The sequence below is a fragment of the Anguilla rostrata genome, chromosome 14 (genome assembly GCF_018555375.3).
Source record: "Anguilla rostrata isolate EN2019 chromosome 14, ASM1855537v3, whole genome shotgun sequence".
In the NCBI taxonomy this organism is placed as follows: Eukaryota; Metazoa; Chordata; class Actinopteri; order Anguilliformes; family Anguillidae; genus Anguilla; species Anguilla rostrata.
In genome coordinates, this window is record NC_057946.1 from 27,523,053 (window position 1) to 27,538,163 (window position 15,111).

Genomic DNA, 15,111 nt, shown 5'->3' on the forward strand with positions numbered 1-15,111 from the left:
GCTGATTTAAGGCTCCTTTTGTTCCATATATTGACATTCAAAATGTCCATACTACCAGTCGTCAGTAAGATATGCAGCCCTTCTCTGCTCTGGCAGGCGCTAGTTCTCCTGTATTACTGTGTAGCGTGTAGCATGTTGTGTGTAGGATAATCACTAGCTAGCGAGCGAGTACCAGTGATGTGCATACACTTCAGCTGCTGGGAATCTGCTGTGATCCTTGCATGGATATGGGACAGTGATTAGTCATATTAACACTAGCACGGTTAACAAAACTTCCTTTGAGCTTACAGGCATATATTTCAAAGTATGAATACTAATGAGGTTACGTATGCACATTGTTAAGCACAGCTCTCCAAAGTAAGTTGGTTTGGTCCAAAATACGGGATTGAGGTTGACAATGACAGCTGTGGCTCGACCGGTTTTCTAAAAATACACTCAAAGGCGATGACATTGTGTAGCTCCTCGTGAGTGATAATGCAGGGAAGAGGTGGGAAAACTCAAGCTGACAAGCAAAATGAATGTAAAGAAGCCATGCAAGATATGCAGGTGGTTTTCATAAAGCTTTAATCTTTTCACAGTTTCCAGCTGTGGATTACACATTCAGCTTCTTGGAACAATACAGAACAGTTAACAATTCATATCTACAAAATGGAAATAAAAAAATGAAAACAGAAGTTTGTCCAGCCTTTTTTTTTACACTGCAAGTCAACTAGAGACAAAACATAAAAAATAAAAATCAAGAAAAAATATGTCCAGCTCAAGAATAAATTAGGCTTCAAAGCAGTGCTTGAAATGGTATCAACCAAACTTCATAAATATACTGTACACTTTTAAAAAAATCTTCCAACAATACAAGTTATCTGAACAGACTACATACAAAATATCCGTAGTGGATCACAACCAGACTGTTTTTTTTTCATTTATATATACATCTACTGAGACTGGAGCCTTTGCAGTGTACACATTGCTGCCCAAATTACCCAGAACCCTGTACAAAGGCAGCTGCAACAGCAACGCCGTTCCACAGCAGAACAGGCTAGCAAAGCAGCAACCGCAAACGCTCGTCAGAACATTCACCTAAAATAAGAGGTGCCGCGGTGCGGTGAGGTGGCTCTAATTCAGCGCTAGGTGTTTGTGCACGGCCGAGTTTGGGTCGAGCATATGAAAAGACCCGCTACTACCTGCAGTCAACGTATTTACCCTGTCAAATTATACTCTACGCAAGGAATACGATGATTCTAGCCTGGTAACAGCACATTGTTTTTGGCTGTTGTTTCATCTTTTTTTTTTTTTAAATAAATAAATACAGGCTTGGTAATCCCCCAGCAGCGCATGTACGTCATTGCTGCCTACTCGGTGTTCATCACTGTCTGACACAGCAAGGCTAAGGACACTATGTCCGAGTTTTTGTCTGAAATAAAGCTGCTCCCTGGTGATACAAATTATTCCCGGATTACTCAATCTTCCATTTATTACCTCTTGAATTCTTGAAGAAATTGCATCTGAAAATTTAAAACAGCATTGCACCTACCACAGTAAGGGGAAATCTTACTTAATTTATTTGAATTTTTAACATTAATTATTTCAGGATGCATCTGTAAAGATTACTTTCGCTTTTATCTTTGCATGTAGATTACTATGACAGATTGCATGATTTTTCCCTTGTAAACCTAAATGAAACTCATCAAACTCACATCTGTGGCCGTGCACGGCTGAAGGCTTCTCATCAGCAAGAAAATTACGGGGACCAGGAATATGAACCAATCACAACCAGCTGCGGGGTCCCAGGTGCGCGCAACTCCAACTGCAGAACCGAACAACGTTGCCATGGTTACAAAGCAATTCAGCAATTCATCAGCAGCGAGCAATCGAAAGCGTGGAAAACAAAGGGCTCAAGTGTGACGCAGTGCACAAATGTCGCGGTTCTCTCTCATCCGGCGTAACGGCCAGCTCTGGCGCACACGTCGCCCAAAATAGAGCGCTTTCAGACTGAAGCGCGCATCGTGCGTGGCTCCATCGTTTTTTTTTGGCATCCGCGCGAACAGGCTCTCGTTCCCTGCAAAGAGACCGCTGGCACGCCACTCGGCGTATATTCATACCAGTTACGCCGGGGAAGGATCTGGAATGAATCGCGAGGAGAAAACATATGCTCTGTACAAGAGGATGCTCGCGCTTTTCACAAAGCCACAGTCACGGCAACACAAGCGGCACTCGGAGCAGACGCTGCCACAGGCAAACGGACAAAGCCGCCCTTGAGTTCCTCACTGCCGCTCTCTGTTTGGCTGACGAGTGGAATCGCAAAGCCCTTGGCACAAGGCTAAGCAGGTTTAGCAATGCAAGGGCATAATTTTCCAGTTTTGTGAAGGCTCCCAGTCTCTGTTACTCCACATAGCCTATTCACAGCCATCAGTTACCACTTGCACATAAAGCTAAATTTAAACATAAAAACAACAAAAAAACAGTCCAGTTCCCCACTTTACATCACAAGAATACAATCCTTTTGATTTTCAGTTATAAAAAGGCCATCAGTAGTGTGCACACACACATACACACACACACACACACACACCTTTGTACAAATACATAAAAAGAAAAGGGGAGGAGTCTAAACAAGATACAGTGCAGTGTAGACATTCCGTCAACGAGGTGGATAAAAAAAATGCCATTTAGTAAGAGGACAATTCACAAAAGAAGGCAAAAAAAACCAGCAGACTTGGTTTGATAGTCAACAAAGCAGCTTATCAAGCTGCCGAAAATGCCCACCTCACCCAACCCTTCCCAACTCTGCGCTACAATAGCATCTACTATGGCATTGTACTGTTTTACGGCAAATCAAATTAAACACTCGCTATTTACTTATTTACATGCAACATTACATTCATTTCAATTATTACTGAACTACACATTTGGTAAGAAAATTTCTTTGAAAGGTGAAATTATGCACTGAAATGGTCTTTCTTTGATATATCTCACTCAAGATATATTTCTAAGTATTATTATATGCAATAGCTTATGGCATATAGTAAATATGTATAAATATGTATCCTCTTTTGTTACACACCAAGACATACCTGTATTTTTATTGCAGTTTAAATAACCCCCCATATCAATACCTTCATACTCAGTCCAATCAAAAAAAAGAAGAAAAGCCTTTAGATATTCTGAAGACTGTTCACAGACAGAGACCTAAAGTCAAGCAAAATTCCACATTTATATAGGGCTAGAAATTTCTGTTAATATTGGAAATACCTTAGAAATGCATTTTTCCATTTATCATAAATCATAGCTAATATTGATCACAAAGGACAGTATTTGTTCAAATAATGCACTTTGAGTTAGAGCATTGTGAGAATATGCAATGTGACAGATGCCCGACGTATCACCTATTTGACACAACAATGCTTTGAAAAAAAAAGAATGGCCAAACTAAACACAGATCAGTAGGTTTCAATAATAACGTTACACAAGGCTGAAAAACAGACAATTTCATAGCGACCACCCATTGTCAATTCGGTTCAATTTCAACAAAGACAAATATGTTTGAAGACCATTTCAAACTGGTCTACTTACTGCAGACACGTATGAGAAAATATGTTAGATTCAACAAAACACTCTCTCTCAAAAAAAAAAAAAAAAAAACTAAGTTTTAGGCGTGGCAACTACATTTGTAGTGCTACCATATTTATAGTGAGTATACTACTATATTTGTTCACAGATCATGTGTTGTACAGTGTAATGAGATGGGCTATATAACAAATACATCAGTAAGAGACGATACAAGGAACAAAATCTATCATTTAAAGCACCAGATAATGAAAAAAATAATTATAAGTCTAACCTGCAGAAATCTAAGGGTGGGAATGGAGTTACTAGTAAAAACCAGTCAAAATATGGCTGTTAGCCAGGTCTTGTGAAGGGAGAAGTTAATTAATGAATAGCTAGCATAATTTTGTATCAGCTTTGCTACATAGTCCAATCCTTAGGTGACATTACCATATCACACACTCTAAAATACAGTAGCCTTTGTGATTACTGATATGAACAATTTTTTTATTGTTCTTATATTTGCAAAAGTTATGACATAGCATGTTGCCAATAATAAATATGTAATTTTGATATGGGCTTTCAAGCAATTCCTATATAAAACAGCAGAATAAACCAATGTGAACCTTTCAGGAATGTAAAATTTTTACCCAGAATGACTACACAAACGCAGACAGGCTAACCATTGCCGACAAGCATTCCTCCCACTCAAATACCTCTGTTGATGCTCTAGCTATTGTATACAGCATTTTTAGCCTTATAGGTGCATTTAGCCTCTAATATCTGGTCCACACACAAGTCTGGCACACATTTTCCAACATTCTGTTCAGAGGTGAACAAACAGAATGGGTTGGAAACGGAATTTGCTCTCAAAGCTAAGTGTTTATAATGCAGGTTTGTATACCCGCAGCATTGGTCTCCCGGCTATAAATAAGCACTGTGTACACACACTGTGTGTTCACTGCAACAGCCTGTCGCATTCTGGGGTGCTGCTTACAGTAATGGTTTCTGCCAAAGAATTCTGTTTTTGAGAGAAAATTCCGTCAGGGAGACCTGCAGTGTCGGTCGATTAGACACGGTGCCGTGGTGAACCCCATGTTGAGAGAGAGACTGAAGTCAGAGGGGAGACATCCTGAGTAGAGATTCTAAGGTCGGTATTGAAAGCATCAACAATAGGTACTTCTGACTGGTATGGCATGAGTCACCTTAACAGCCTATTCATGTTACCCAACGGAAACATGTTTTTCATCTCTGCTGCGTAAATATCATATCAATATTTGACGGTCTTCAGGTTACAAGCGACTCTCTCAGGCTTGTCAGGAAGTGCAAACTTTATAATGTCTCTGAACGCTCCACGATTTGAAATGCACCTTCTCTGCTATTCAGTGACCAATATTGTGAAATTATGGAATTATCTGCACCAGTCATTTGGCATATGTTGGACTGCATTCAAAACACTGCAAGTGTTTAAAGAGAATTTTTTGAAGAAGTAAAATGAATACTTTTTGTTAAGCAAGCAATTCGCCTTAACAATTACCACATCCCCACCAGCAATTCATGTTACCCAAGCCTAACCTCAAAACAAACTAACCCTTTATGCAAATGCATGTCTTACAACAATATGTACTTGCATAGTCATTATATAGTATACATAATTAACAAATCCGTATTTGCATAGGCAAACTGCCTACTTAACAAAGTGTGATGAAATGAGACGCAAGTTTGAAACACAAGGACTGTCTGGACTTCCGCATCCTAGTGAAAATGAATGAATATTCCTGCCACCTTACAATTTGTTTTACGAAAATACTGACTGCACTTCATGGAACAGAGCAATATTTATGCACAATAACAAATGCCCACGTGAATTCCTGACAAAACGATGAGAACTGTAAAAACTGCGAATCGACTAGAAAGGCTATGGGCTAACGCAACTACAGACCTGTAACGTACACAAGCTCCTTCCTTTCCTATATTTGATTCCTAAGACAGCTACGTAACTAGAGCTACAGATATGCACTAGTACAGACGTTTTAAGTACTTCCAAAGAACTTGAGCAGGAAATGTATTGTGGTATTTCAAAAGTCCGAAAACTGAAAAAACAACGCCTCGCGTCCTCTCCTGGAATCAAATCGAAGCCCCGTGTTTCCCAGCCGGCTAAACGGGCACGGGCTAGCCAGTGCAGGGTTTCGAGCGGATGTTCCAGTCAACATGGTCTCGAGATAGGCGAAAACACTTCCGATCTCGAAGCCAGCTCTAAACCCCCGAAAGAGGGCAATAAGAATTGTTACCTCCGCTTACAATGAAGATATTGCTCTAAATATTTGACGAGTTAACGCAAAGCGGTCCTGAGTGGATCAGTTTAGTTTAAGCTTTCAGTAGCCTTTCGCACGACAAACATGGCAACACTGCACTAAGTGGACGCAAACTGCACAGAACAAAGGCAGAAATAGTCCACCAGCTGCAAAAAGCGCTACATTTACCGGTAATTTCGTTCACCGGTAAATGTTGAATGTTAAACATCGTTTACTGATAATTTATCAGCTGAACTGAGAGGTTGTCACATTTCCACAACAAATTATTGTAAATGGTATTCGACTGGCAATATTCGCCAGACTACGATAAATACAGTGTTGTTCTTAACCACTCAATGGAATGTGTCACCATGATTTACAAAAAAAAAAAAAAAAAAATTGAAATAAAAGGCCCACAGTGTTAGAATTTATACTATTTGCTCTTGCTCCTGTAACAACGCCCTTCTGAATCATAAGCTTAGTTTAAACCCCCACTTTACTTTAAGTATTTGCCTGCTCATTTTTTCTTTTTCTCCTTACCTTCATCACACACTTGTTCTCTGGAGCAGGACACCCATCCTTCAAATAAAAACGGAAAATAACCAGGAGCACGTACAATATAAATACTCGACACTTGTTTCATATTTTTTTTCAACACATAAGAACTATCAAAAGTTGAATCCTCGTCCCAAACAACGGTCCTATTTTGTTTTTGTTTTTTCTTCCCGCTCTGCATTTTAGATTGCCTTCCGTTACCCATTTTTCGCTAGCGTCCAAAAAGTCTCTGGGCCCTGTTTGGGTTATACTTCCAGAATCTCCTCTGCTGTACCTCCACAGCGCAACCGGTAGCGGCCTGTCCTCCAGCTTATCGTGGGGTCCCACAGTGCAGAGAGGAAGATCTGTATCGTCATGGACTCCCTGATGAACCAGGCTACAGCGTAGTCCAGCTTGGAGAAGGACGGGGGTCCTCCCTGAGGAGGAGGGGGGGGGGGGGGGGTGAGGGAAAGATGGAGAGAGCGAGAGAGAGAAAAAGATATTAGGCAATTGACCCTTATAGGTGTAAGATCACATATGCGATTAGAATATTCTCAACTGAACATTCTAATCCTGATGTAACAATCACAACTGGCAATTGAAAGCAATGGAGTTCTAGAACACTGACTTAGAACACTGAAAAACACTCCAAAAAACCTACTCTTCATAGGGTTACAAGGGGAAAATAAAAAACATTGGGCCGCAAGCTCAAAGTGAGCAACACTGACGCCGCCGAACGAACAGCGCTAGCTCCGCCTCACCTGGATGCCTCGCAGCTGGATGTAGTCGGAGATGAACCAGGCCAGGCAGTGGCACATGAAGAAGACCATGATGTCCCAGCGGAACACGTGGTGCGCCGCCCAGCCGATGATGAGGCTGGCCACGAAGCACTCAGAGATAGGCTCGCAGACGGTGGCCGGGAGCATGTTGATCCTCAGCTTGGCCCACCTGCCAGACGGGACGGCGCAAATGTTTACAGTGCAAACCTCGGCCCCTGCACTTCGTCGGAAAACACTTTTTCCATTTGAAGATGTTGTCAATCAAACCACACTGCAGGTAGCTAAGGATAGCGAAGGATCAGATCCACTGATCTGACAGGCAGCCAGTTATACTCAGGACTCAATGCCTTCCCTTCGGTCTAGGGAACGGTCATGTTGATGTCGAACAGCTGTTTGAAGGGGAACATGGGACATGCGCTGACGTGAGAACGACGGCTGTACCTGATCATGCGAGACTGGAACTGCGCGATCGAGTAAGAGCCGGAGTTCTGCATGGCTACCTGCGTCGCCATGGAGAACTTCCACCCCCTGCAAGACAGGCGCGAGAAGAACACAGAGAGAGAAAAAACAATTAACCAGATTATTAAAAGATTATCTTTTAATATTTTCACAGTTTAACAGTTTTGCAGAAAGCCCAGCTACAGGCATGTGAACAGTACTGAAGGAACAAGGCAAGGCTACAAAGCCAACGCTATACAGTAGTGAATAATATTTTGGTAAAAGACACAGGTGCTTTTACATTCGAAACATAGTAGAGAGCAATACTTCCTAGATCTCAATTTACGAACTGAAAGAAAACATTTATGATTGTCAGGGTGACTGAAATTACTGCTCTTAATTAAGACCTTTTAACAAAAACCTTTATTGAATGACTTAAAAATAATCATACATTTTGTCATTCGAGTCAATTGTGTTGTCGTGATTCTTACTGAGCGAGCTACAATTAAAAACAAGCTCGTCAGCTAAATACAACATTAGCCTGTCACAGACCACACGTTCCAGCAGTGCTGGGAGCAGTTCCAAGGAGGATGCAAGAGTATGTGTAAGCTTGTACCATGACTTAGCAGGTGTGCAGAGTTCATCAGCATGGACACTAACTGCAGGGTGACCGCAAATGCCACAGAGTCCAATTAATGGAACATGCTCGGAAAATACTGAAATGTCAACTAAAAGGATAAGTAGGTCATACACAGACACAGACAGACACACAGACACACGTACACACACACACACAAGCGCGCGCGTACACACAGACACAGACACACACACACACACACACACACAAATCTCTCACCCAATTTCACTGCTCAGAACTATATGCTCTCACAAATCCTTTCAACTGCAGATTACTCACAGGAAGCGCAAGTCCTGCTTTTTGCCTGACCTCAGAATAACGAAATGATTACAGCGATTCAGTAACCTCACAACGCACAATGCAACCACACCATTCCTTGGTGCTACTTAGGGAAAATCTGTTTTTCCCTCCTTGTATTCAGTTTCTGCATTCCTCTAATGCCAGGCTTGCATCATAGGCTTGACCGGCACGGAATTCCAGGCTTATTTTGGATGTGTCCCGGAATGCTCATGGAATTGCATCCTCAATACAACTTGGTAATGGTAAAAATGGTAATAAGGGCCAGTTCTCCTAGAAACAAACTGAAAGAGACACTGGGTCTCCTCTGATAACTGTTAAGCAGCAAGCCATACAAGAGAAAGATACTACACGTACATAGAACCATCTGTCTACACAAAAGGATGTGATTTTAAAATATGACATCATCTTCCTCGTCCTATTCCCAAACACAGCTCGCATTGCCGGGAACTGTGCACGCAATCACAGCACCCAGCACTGCCCACCTCCAAAACACACGTTTCTGTGGCAAAAAAAAAAAAACGTACAACCGAAACGTTAAACGCGGACCCGCCGTCGACGTTCCGCGCTCCGCGGTCGGCCCCACCCACCTGTCGGCGATGGCCTTGGCCATGAAGTAGTCCTCGGCGATGTACTGCGCGAAGGCGATCAGCCCCCCCGCCTGGTCCAGGACGTCCTTCCTCATCAGGCACGACATCCCCGTCACGCACTTGATCCCCATCACGTTGGCCGAGATGTAGGAGCGCGGGTGGGACGTCCCGAAGTAGACCTGCCGAAAATGGAGCAGCCGTTAGTGACAGCCATCATCCAGGGAGTTCCCTCTGCGGCACATGCACGTCGTGCCACACACCCAGAAATAGAAACAATAGTAACATTAACAATAGCAACGAAGCTAACTTCATTACAGTCATTTAAATGACCGCAGGTACGCAAAACATAAATACATAACGAAATTGCTTGAAGACGCCATTACATAGCCAGTAAACTTATAATGGAATTCCACATGCACAGATCAGGGGGAACGCAGATATAAAATAATGATGATCAAGATGTTTTTTAAGTTAGTTCCTAAGTTCATTCTTAAGTCCTCTGATGTCCCTTTGAGGTTAAAATCTCTTTTCCAAGAGAGATCTTGCTCAAGAGGCAGCATAACAAACCCGTTATGTTATACACGTAATTTATCATAAAATAATAATAAAAATGAGGAAGCACAGAAAGAAGTGGAAGATCACAAGATTAAGAAGGAAATGGCAGCAAAACTGGCTGTACTCCCACTGGCTCTCCTAAGCAATGAAAGGCCCCATTAAATTTCTAAAACAATATTGTGACCATCGCAAACAAGGAAATGGTTTCCCAACTTACGGACCTACTGGATGTTTTGCCATTACATAGCAAACAAGGTATGAGAACAATTTGCCGAGCACAGAGAATAATCAAGTTCTGAAATATGATCCGAAATATTCCTCCAAGCTTGTAAGCACACAAAACAAAGTTTAAAAATAATAATAAAATGGCAGAACACACGAAAAACATCCTATTGTGCCTCTAGATGTGTGTAGTTACCTACTACACACAGCTCTATAGTCCCAATTCAGGGTTAGCTAGCTAGCTAGTTAGTTAGGGACTAACGGTCACAGCTGCGACAGTATCAGGGGGCCAAGACTGAGCTAAGTGGCTAGCAAACCGCTGTGGTTCCGTAGTCAGCTATCTGGCAGTCGTTTCCCACACCAGCCAGCGCTAACTCCCAACCCCCTGCTCAATCTCAGCCACAGGGGGTGAAAGGGAGACAGACGCACAGAAAAGTGCCATTGTGCATGAAGATAAGGCTTCTTAAATGACCATGCTCTTTATCTCTAGATAGGTTTGTTTCCACAACCAACACAGCCGACGTCCATCATCCCCCCCACTGCCGCTTGAAAAGGTGACTTCGAATCCTGTACTATGTTTACCCTTGTGATAACGAAAAGCATTCAGGCAAAAACTTAGCGGGTTTCTTAAAACCATCTGGTTCTTCTAGTAGAGAATTTCATTTAATTATCCAATTTTAATGGCAGACACCTTTGAAGTGTTTCTATTTTTCAGCCTCGTTGATAGGAAGACACGACTTTCAGCTAAGCATCTAGTGCATCTGGAAACGTTCTCTCAATGCTTCCGAAATGTTTTGTCAATGTTATAGCATTGTCACAACATTGCAGCAACAGTGTGAGAATGTTTTGTGTTAGCAGGGTATACCCAACCATACAAGTTCTAGTAGAAGTAGAATGCAACATTAGAAAGGTAGTGTAATGTCCTGGTAAAACCTTCTAGTGTCTCATAAAAACAAAGGGGGGGAGGGGGGGGAATGACACATGACAGTGTGATGCAGTAAGTGAAGCAGCCGACCCGCCCTGAACTCCACGTGCTGTCAGGGGCTCAATTCCTGGCTATGGAATTTTCTTTACAGTGATCCCATCTTTATCTGTAACCCTCTCTGGTTTCCCCATTTGAATAAAGTCATAAAAATATAAATGCAATCTCCCAATCTACTGTCCTTTAAATAAGCAAATAAAACTATAAATAATCTGGAAACATTACACAGTACATTTTGAAAATATGAAGTCATTCATATTCAGTCAGTAAATTACGTCATTTACTAGACATTCCCCAAAAGCCGCTCTCTGGAAGAAATTTCAGGGCAGCGCATAGTTTTACATTTAAAAACTGCGAGCGCCTGTGAGGTTTCTCCCACAGTGAGTGCCTGTGAGGTTTCTCCCACAGCGAGCGCCTGTGAGGTTTCACCCACAGTGAGTGCCTGTGAGGATTCTCTCACAGCGAGCGCCTGTGAGGTTTCTCCCACAGCGAGCGCCTGTGAGGTTTCTCTCACAGCGAGCGCCTGTGAGATTTCTCCCACAGTGAGTGCCTGTGAGGTTTCTCTGCTCTCACCTGCTCTAATGTTGCAGCGAAGCCTTGTCTGTCCGCCACGTACGGGAGACCGTGCACCAGCCCCACCTTCTCTGTCATCTGATTGGCCATATCCGTGAGCGTGTCTGGCTTTACTGTAAAGGGGGGGAGGGGGGACAGTGTTCATTTCATAAGAATGGATTCTGAATTTCCTCATCTAAAGGACAAAATTAAGCCTGAACTAAAGACATTTTAGTTAAAGACATCGTCCATCGTTAAAGACATTTTCAAAGGAGTGTAGGACTTGATTCTGCTGTTCACCGTTGAGTGACCAGGTTTCTACCAGTTTACCCCTGTACCAGTGCACTCAGTACCTGACTGGAAATCGTGGGAGAGAGAGAAAAAGCTTACCCCTTATCCCACTGTCGCAGATCCACACCAGGTCATATTTTGCCACCTCGTATCCTGGCATGAGGTTATTTATTTTCGGGTTGATGCCCACCTTCTTCCCCCCTGAAAAGAGAGAGGGAGGGAGGGACACACTTAGTCAAGGCAGCAATGTTTGGCGCTGACCCTCGTAGAAGGGACCAGGACTCCAGGCACCCGCTTTTACCTACACTCATCTTTTTTTGAATTACTGTACAGGACTTAGCCTAGCACGGCTACAGCCACCAACACAAAACAGCTCTAAAGAGGAAGGCAGCCTTAATTATTCATCTTGAACAGAGGACATTGATTTTTCAATAGCTCCCCTGCAGACATCAATAATATTTAAATATATAAATGCAGTAGTTCAACAGTGTTTCTGAGCAGATCGAACCCTTCAACGTTTCGCGTTTCTATAGATAGTCACCATTACTTCACCCAAATGTATCGCGAGTAATAAACAGTCTAAAAATCCCCGATAGGCCAAGGTGGAAATGGATACGATAATCCATCCTGTCAGCCTGCCGGTAAATTTTCTTCCCTGTCACGGTTCTGTCCATTTCGTTAGCGGTCTGAAAAAGGAACCAATCCATACACACTCTTTGTTCTTAAAGCATCATTATTCTAATCCTAGGTCTCGCCAATGGTGATGAATGGATGACCTCATTTACACCACATTAACAGGAGTGAAATAATGATTTAAAGAAATACGAAGCACAACCTGCATGAAAAATGCACAAAAACCGTTAGCACTTTCATGGCTGCAGATAGCTTAACCAAGCCGGCATTCACAACCAAAAAGCGCATTTAGGTAACAGATGGAGATGAAGCGCGAGCTGGTAGAGCGGCGGGGATGACGACGCCCAGGAGAGCGCGGAATTGAATTTCCAGATGGCGCTAATGTGTCGGAATCAACCGCAGCTCTCGGCGGCTTTTACATCACGGCAGCTGCGCCGCTGCTCAAATACACTTGGGGTCACCTTGCGGGGGGGGGGGGAAGCCCCACTTCGGGGACCCGGGGACGCGGCGGTCTCCCGTGACACGGAGGAGAAACGAGCGAGCGAGCAAGCGAGCGTCGTCCTGGGGATTAGGCTGCAGCTGCTTCAGTGCACACAGGTAATCGTTTTGTCTCACAACGAGTGTCAGGATATGACTGCCAGTGTCATAAACAGTGTCATTAAGAGTGAACTCTAAACACCACATACAGCGAGCGTGCGGGGCTGCCGATTGGTGTAGTACGACCGCGACAAAAACAAACTCGACGGCTACGTCGCTATTCCTCTTTCTCGCTCCTGTACGATAATTAGAGGTAGAAATGAACCGAAGATAGAAAAAATGCGCCATGTTTCGTTAACACATTTTTGCAGCGCGCTTTTCTTGAAGTCTCAGAAAAACCAAACCCAAATGTCACACTTCCTTCCGCGTTGAATAATAAGAGAAACAAGCATGCCAACTGCCCTCTTAGCCCACGTGATGACTTTCTGTCATTTCTGCTTTTAAACCTATTTTTATACAGTCTATGTTTCAAACATTCGCTTCAGGTAAAGGCATACACAGCTTGACATCTCACATAATATAATACCACACGTTTAAAACGTGATGTACATGTGCACTTGTCAAACCTGGGTTTGTGACTGACATTCAAATTACATTTGTAATAGTGAGGTGTTTTCATGGTAAAAATTACGTGAACAGTAATTTTGCATTTGGCGGTTCCTTCCTTCCTCTTAAATATGTCAGAAACCCACACATTTACTACCAGAACACTTGGTTAGGGCTTACCTATAAATAATCTGGCATCAACGTTGGGATATTTGCCCAGCAGTTTTTTACACACATCGATGGCCGGATCATCATGGTCTTGGACACAGAGGAGTATTTCATACTGTATGAAAACAGAAGAAAGGGGTGGCTTGTTAAGTCTTAACACTTTTCAATCAGTGTCAAAAACTGGCAAAAGAAATTCATAGCATAACCACAGCACCCAGGCAGATTTCAAGATGGCTTTATATTCATGGTTAATTAATGTTCAATAAGGGTCATTTTTAGTTCAATGTTTTATTTTTGCTTGAATATTGCATTGTCAGTAATGCATATTGCATTGCATTGGATATGGTACAGGTAAATATTAAAGTTCACAAAATTCACCTCGTTACTGTTACTCATGCAGACACTCGGAGAGCGCATATTTGAATGGGTTTTTGTGCTGAAGTGCAAATGGATTAATCTGTGAGATTTTGTTTTCCCCAAGTCTGCATTGCTTTTACAATACACGAGAGTGACCGTGTGTGAACATGAGCAAGAGCAGTTATATTTTTTATTTCTATTATTTAACCAGGCAGATGACCCCAGAACTCCGTTCTCGTTTGTTGAGATTAACTGGGGAATTACATGAGGCATTAGTCAGACCTTGAGGCATAGTTGTTATGTGTGTGAGAATGGAGCAGAGTTCTTATATTGCTGTACTAATATCAGCAGCCTAATTATCTAGACTGGAAATTGGTAGTGCCCACATCTGTCAAAAGATCATTGTTTTCCCATAACCAAATCCATTCAAAACATTTCCATGCCCTGTTTACATGCAGAGGAGCATGCTTAAGAGCAACTGTTACAGTCCAAGCAAGCAGAACTCGTGACTCTCGGTACTGATCCCAATCTTGGTTTCTGTGATCTATTATCCAGTCCTTCAGAAACAAACTGAATATTGCATTTCACCAATTCATTTTCCACAGAAAGCATACTGAAATGAACGTCATGGGCAAAAATCAAAACGACAGCGCTGAGAGACCTCAAAACTCGAAATATTTTGAGCCGCTTTATTTGCGAAAACGAACGATTGAAAATCGTGAACCTGTTGAATACCATCAATATATATATTCAAACGCTGCCACATAATCACGCAGCGAAGAACATCGGCGCTACGGAGAATCGCTTTTCCTCTGGCGGTACTCTGATCAGCTGCTCCCCCGCGATGTGCCGTGTGAGCCCGTCGCAGAGAGAGCAGGGCTAGGCTCTGCGTAAACTTTCAGACATGTCAGTGCTGTCCGCAGCCATTGTGCATTAACGACGGCGCCTCCAATTAGTGGAAGGGTCGGCACGGCGATTGTGGAAGCCAGAGACCCGCTTTTTTTTTTCTTTTTTCTGTGGGGGCTGGGACGGGCATGGCGGAAGTACAGACGAGTTGACGGGAACGCCGGACTGAATCATTCATGTAGAGGGAGGGCCGAGCCATTCCCAACGCTCGCATTCTGCTTGAGAAACCATCTGGAAAAAAATGATTCAA

At 42.8% G+C, this 15,111-nt stretch overlaps 1 protein-coding gene across 1 annotated transcript in view; it reads right to left on the reverse strand.

Annotated features, from left to right (window-relative positions):
* Positions 1-547: 547 nt before the first annotated feature.
* The window catches only part of ugcg (UDP-glucose ceramide glucosyltransferase), a 37,006-nt gene continuing 22,442 nt past the window's right edge, over positions 548-15,111 (reverse strand). Inside the window, exons 3-9 of the mRNA XM_064306831.1 lie at positions 13,611-13,713; positions 11,814-11,915; positions 11,445-11,557; positions 9,113-9,291; positions 7,592-7,678; positions 7,133-7,319; positions 548-6,808 (exon numbers count right to left, since the gene is read on the reverse strand). Of these exons, the coding sequence (XP_064162901.1) occupies positions 6,638-6,808; positions 7,133-7,319; positions 7,592-7,678; positions 9,113-9,291; positions 11,445-11,557; positions 11,814-11,915; positions 13,611-13,713 (942 nt within the window). The 3' untranslated portion in view covers positions 548-6,637. The remainder of the gene's footprint in view (positions 6,809-7,132; positions 7,320-7,591; positions 7,679-9,112; positions 9,292-11,444; positions 11,558-11,813; positions 11,916-13,610; positions 13,714-15,111) is intronic.